General features: G+C 35.0%; 1 protein-coding gene across 1 annotated transcript; it reads right to left on the bottom strand.

Moving 5' to 3' along the window:
- Nucleotides 1–2,303: 2,303 nt before the first annotated feature.
- Nucleotides 2,304–5,966, bottom strand: LOC125663977 (transcription intermediary factor 1-beta-like). The gene is made up of 2 exons (XM_048896446.2): nucleotides 4,663–5,966; nucleotides 2,304–4,290 (listed from the first exon to the last, which is right to left on the bottom strand). The coding sequence occupies exons 1-2, from the start codon at nucleotides 5,895–5,897 to the stop codon at nucleotides 3,774–3,776; spliced, it is 1,752 nt and encodes a 583-aa protein (XP_048752403.2). The 5' UTR covers nucleotides 5,898–5,966; the 3' UTR covers nucleotides 2,304–3,773.
- Between the last annotated feature and the right edge of the window lie 289 nt (nucleotides 5,967–6,255).

The raw sequence follows: 6,255 nt of genomic DNA, 5'->3' as shown, positions 1-6,255 counted from the left end.
GGCCATGATTTGAACAACTTGAATCTGCACTATGTCAGGAAGCTTTCATGTAAATGTCACCTCTTCTGGCTCAGTGGTTCTTGAGAAGATTTTTAAAGATTTTCCCTGTATATTTTTATGTAAAACTATGATCCCCTATTGTGGCCCCAACCTACCTCTGGGGGTGATGATTTGAACAAACTTGAATCTGCACTATGTCAGGAAGCTTTCATGTAAATGTCAGCTCTTCTGGCTCAGTGGTTCCTGAGAAGAAGATTTTCCCTCTATATTTCTATGTAAAACTTTGATCCCCTGTTGTGGCCCCAACCTACCTCTGAGCACCATGATTTGAACAAACTTGAATCTGTACTATGTCAGGAAGCTGTCATGGAAATGTCGACAGCTCCTCTGGCCCAGTGGTTCTTAAGAAGATTTTCAAATGACCCCACCCTAATTTTGCATTTTTGTGATTATCTCCCCTTTGAATGGGGCATGGCCCTTCATTTGAACAAACTTGAAAGCCCTTCACCCAAGGATGCTTTGTGCCAAGTTTGGTTGAAATTGACCCAATGATTCTGGAGAAGAAGATGAAAATGTGAAAAGTTTACAACGCCTTCGCCGACACTGACGACAGACAACGGACAAATTTTGATCAGAAAAGCTCACTTGAGCTAAAAAACTCAAAAACAGGGTGAGGACATGCAAAAAATTTCTTCTCAAGGATCACTGGGCTAGAAAAGTTTTAAATTTGCATAAAAGCTTCCCAACATAGTGTAGATTCAAGTTTGTTCAAATCATGGCCTCCCGGGGTTAGGATGGGGCAACAATAGGGGATCAAAGTTATATGTATACATGCAAATATATAGGAAAAATCTTCTCAGGAACCACTGAGCCAGAAAAGTTGAAATTCCTGACATAGTGCAGATTCAAGTTTGTACAAACCATGGCCCCCAGGGGTAGGGTGGGGCCACAATAGGGGATCAAAGTCTTGCATTTGAGTATATAGGGAAAACCTTCTCAAGAACTACTGGACTAGAAGAGCTCTAATTTACATGAAAGCTTTCTAATATAAAGCAGATTCAAGTTTGTTCAAATTATGGCCCCCTGGGGTAGGTTGGGGCCACAACAGGGGATCAAAGTTCTACATGTGAGTATATAGGGAAAATCTTTATATTCATGTTCTCAAGAACCACTGGGCCAGAAGAGTGGACCTTTACATGCCACAATTTTATAATGGCCACAATAGGGGATCAAATTTATAAAATTTGATGGCAATATACATGTATGAGGAACATTTATATAAAAATATTAAAAATCTTCTCAAGACTAGAAGCATGAGGATTTGTCAGCGTTATCATGCAAATCATGGCTCGAGGGTAGAATGGGGCCTCAACAGGGGATAAAAGTTTTACATTGGAATGTATATAATTTCTAAAATTTTTGTTATTAAAGGACCACTGATTAAATATGTGTACATATGAATATGCAAGCATTCCATGGTAGTGCAGATTCATATTTGCCTAGAGTGGGCTTCAAAAATATGAAATCAAAACTTTTACATGAAAATATTTGAGAAATTAAAAAAAAAATTCACTAGTAGCAGCTAGGGCCACACTAAATTGTATTGATATGCAGATGTTCTGAATTCAGTTTTTTTGAAAATGGATTCTGAGATTAAGATGGGACTAAAATTGGTTATCAAATTTTACATAATATATGAATATTCGGGGAAAAATCTTTTTAAAAATCTACTCTAGAACAGTGAGGTCATGTTGGTCATATTAATTTTGCAGCTTTCCCGTGTTGTTCGGATTCTGATCATTCCAGTTCATCTACACTGTAAGTTACAACCCCATGCAGCTGGGAGGGGGTCAGAATTTATCATGGGATTGAAGAGAGCAGGAATCTTTTAAAAGTCTTCCTCTGAACATGTTCAAGGTGACTTAGGTGAGCATGGTGACCCATGGGCTTCTTGTTTGTTTGTTGTTTTTCAAAATTAATGGCCTTCCAAAAAAAGGAAATGACACAAGACAAATATTTTTTATATTTGAATCTTCATCACATTGGACACCACTCCACAATCATCATTGCCTCTTAGATTGTCATTATATAGCAAGATAAGCGATGTGGCAGGGTGGCATTAATGTTGCAGAGCTATTGAAAGCAGAATACAGGAAAGTTTATCATTTTCAATCCAATGACTTTGACCTTTCATATTCAACCTTGAAAAAAGTTGGAACTAAAATCTTGGCCTTCAATAACCATGATAACATCCTTGAAAGTTTGTTGAGGTAACTCCATACTCACATTTTTTAAATATCTGATAAAAGTGTAGAAAGTGTATTTATTTCCATTCATTAGAGTTAAAAAACTAATAAATTATCAAATAAAATATATATAAGTCATTGCACTTTTTAAGATGCGAGACACTTAAAAATAGAAACACATCTCGACGTCAGGAAATTGCAATTTTCCATTTATAACAGCAATGGTGCATTATAAAAATTTCACAAAAACTGGTTATAACAATATAATAGCATTTATAACAATTTCATAAAACTTTTCTTTAAAAAAATATACAAAATGTTTGTGGAAAATGAAGTCTATCACATAATGGACATAATGGACTTGATACAATCTCTCACCAGAGGGCGCATTACTCTGCGCTACAACACCTCTGTCAACGTCTAAATGTCAAGATTCTTGGCAAAACTTACCTATACCTATTGCATCATGGGTAATAATTTTATAAGTTTAAGTTTTATGCTTTAAATCTTAAAGTAGGTTCACAAAAACAACGAATTCCATGATTATACTAGTATTATTGAATGAATGAATATTTATATAAACCTTCTAATCCGCTCAGGTGTCTCATATTTACCATCTTCTGATTTAAAAAAATTCAGAGAAGTGTTTGATTTGCTCAGATATTATCATTACAGTTCGATATGCTAAGTTAGTTTTTGTACATTTTGATATAACTTTTTCAGACCTTGACAGAGGTATTAGTGGAGCGTAGCGGGAACGATAACTCTGGGTAGAGATTGGACTTGATAAAGAAATCAATGAAAATAGAGTTATTGCCCTTGGATTCAATATTTTGAAATTCATGATTTTTGAAACATTTTATATTTATTTAAAAAGACTTTTAACAATCACTATTGGAAAGACTCAAATAAAATTTATGTTCCTATCAAGCATCTTGGTAAATGAGCATTGTGTGATAATATAATGGAAAAGTAGTTTGTTGAAAATTATAATACATTTATCTTTGAATGTGTATGTATGTGTATATATATATATATACATATACACACACACACACACACACATACACACAATTCATTGTTATTGTTGATGCAGAAGGTGCAATTGCAAGTGTGAATGAGTGAGTGTAGATTACAGTTTGTAATATGTCTGTATGTATAATAAATGTGTTGAAAATACAAAAATAAAACAATACAAAAAGAATTAATCTAAATAAATAATTGAATTAGCAAAATCTTGGGACAACGGGGAAGGGGGGGGGGGGGGGGGGGGGAGGGGGATTAGTTATATACAAATTACACAAGTTTACTGTTACATAGAAACTTGGTAAAACAAAAATGTAAATCTTGTGCGTAAGAAATTTAAGAATTTCCCTCCAGTGACCTTAAACCAAGGACTAACACTATTTACACTGTAGTCTGTAGGTTATCATTACTAAAACTAAATTACTTTGAAAGTGCAACAATCAACAATTCTCATACTAGTTTCCTATTGTGTGGTCTCACTTGATGAATCCACCTTCTGTTTCACTGCAATTCATACACCTCAATCATACCATGAGTCTCTAACCATGAACCAACAAAAAATCTCTTCCCACTCTTATCAAAACTTAAAGCATAGGGTTTCTTAATATGACACAAAGAAGGCATAATTATTTTAGCTTGTTCTCCACTTGCAGAAATTTTCACAACAGATCCTCCCTTACTGTCACATATGTAAATATTGTCATGAAAATCTACACCTATTCCTCTGGCTCCCTTCCTTGTTAATCCAGTTTGTTTTTCTGAACAATGAAAAACTTCTTCGCCATCAATTTCTTCGCATATGACAGAATTTGATGTCGAATAAACAATTCTTCTACCATTGCGTGAGAGTGCAAAATATCCAAATCCACAATTGCTGCCTTTCAAGGTTTTTGTTATCACTCCATTTTTCTGAATGACTTTTATACACCAAGGGTTGTCTGTATGAGCAAATATGTGGTCATTTACTGGAATCAATTGATAAGATTTCATTTTCTTTGTTTGGAAATCTTTCACATATCTAAAAATAGGAGAGATTGAAAATTCAGAAATGGTTTCATCCATTGAGACAAATATGTTCTGATCATTCTCAAACCTGCATATTCCTCTAATATCACACGTTTTATTGAAATACAAAACTTTGGTAGCTCCAGATGAGGACACCTCTTTGAGAGAGTGATTGTGTTTGTCAATGATTATCAGTGACCCATTCTCAAGAAACACACCTCCTGTAATCCACGGTATAGCGGTATCTTCCTGACACTTTACACAATGTGATGCCACATGATTTACTATAACAAATGAAGGATTTTTCATAAGCAATGTCTTTGGATTTGGGAAGCAGAGGACATCTTTAATAGAATTCCCTTCTAGTTTTGGTAGGCAAACTAACCTGTTAAAGGAATCCTCTTCTCGTTTCAAGTCAGGAATAAAGTTTCTTTCACTTTTTTTGACTTGAACATTGACAATATTATCAGCCTCTGTGATGTCTTTCCATCTTGAATTTTCTTCCCACTGATATTCTGTATGACCTTGACATTTGCTCCATTTTCTAAAGTCATTCAACTCTTCTAATAACTGTGGTTTTATCCTCAATGCTGTGAGAAACAATTGTTTCTTAGATCTAGTTTTAGTCAATCTAAGCATTTCTTCGTATCTTGTGAGAGTTTTTGAAAATCCTTCAAGACACCCCTGTGTGCTGGACAAACATGATTTCTCATGTTCATGTGTTACTTCAAACTCTTTAAGAAAACTGTCTTGGAGTACATCTAACCTTTTTTTAATGTCATCTACAAGATTCAACACACACAAATGAATTTGCTTACTCTGATCTTCAAGCTGCTTCGAGTTCAATTTGGTTTTCTGTATTTCAGTTTCTGTCTTTATTTTCATTCTTGCTACAGCAGAATCAATAGTTTCAGTATCGAAATGTTCTGCAACTTCATCTACTGATTTAACATTCGTACATCCCTGATGCAATATGTTGGAGCACTCATTGCACCCCAGTTCTTCATGGTCAAAGCAGTAAACTTCTAAAACACTATTTTTATGAATTAGGCAACGACCAACGTCCAGTGTCAAGTTAGGCTCCGAAATCTTTGAAATCTTGTGATTTTCATAATGTGGAATGCGTTTGTGAAGGTATGTAAAACAAGTTTCACAAAGGTTGTCATCACAGTTGCTGCAGTAAAATTTCGCACGTCTTCTCTCGTGGACTCGTTGACAAGGTTTGCACAATACACTTTCACAGTCAGCAATATTGTGTGTCCTTGTACCACTTTCTAAAGACAATAAAAGATGATTTATGGGTAACTTGTTAGCCCAATCCACCGATGTAATGTTCGCTTCCGGCGCTATGACTTTTTGTCGACAAACGGGGCACTCAAAATAAGTGGATGTTCCCAAATGTTGCACAAATTTTTCGAGATATGACTCTATACATTGTTTACAAAATGTGTGGAGACATGGGAGATACTTTGGGACTGTTAATCTCTCTAAACAAATTGGGCAATCAAACACAGTCCCTGTCAGGCTTTCTTCAAATTCACAAGTTCTTGAAGTTGCCATTATTTCCGACAATGTTACTTTCACTTTCATTTCAGACGAAACATATAACATTCGGATCATCTCGGTCGATTACCATACTCTTCATCAAAGATGTAATCGCCCGAGATGTGCCGAATAGACCCCCCCCCCCCCCCCTTCCCCCCTCAAGTCAAGCTTTTTCAGTAGGCTATTCATTAATCACGTTTTAAAAAAAAATCCAAAAAAAATAAATCTACAAATCTATGAGCATACAAATATTCTCCGTGAGTGTCTATTATTTAATTAAAATAGTTTTGTATAGGATGTAATGGTGCCTTAAAATGTTCTTACATTACAGTATGTCATTTCAGATTTAAAATATAAATCTATGGAAAACCTTCTAAATATCACTGATGCAGTAATGATATCTATGAATACAAACCATCTCAATTGCATTGAA

The sequence above is a fragment of the Ostrea edulis genome, chromosome 1, assembly GCF_947568905.1.
Source record: "Ostrea edulis chromosome 1, xbOstEdul1.1, whole genome shotgun sequence".
NCBI lineage: Eukaryota > Metazoa > Mollusca > Bivalvia > Ostreida > Ostreidae > Ostrea > Ostrea edulis.
Note: the sequence above shows the minus strand (reverse complement) of the source record. Positions and strands in the feature narration are given on the sequence as shown.

Bases quoted from the DNA above. Each gene is read 5' to 3' on its own strand.
- LOC125663977 (XM_048896446.2), bottom strand. From the start codon at position 5,897: ATGATCCGAATGTTATATGTTTCGTCTGAAATGAAAGTGAAAGTAACA. The intron at 4,291-4,662 runs GTTAGTTTGCCT...TCCTATTTTTAG, and splicing joins GAAGAGGATTCCTTTAACAG to ATATGTGAAAGATTTCCAAA.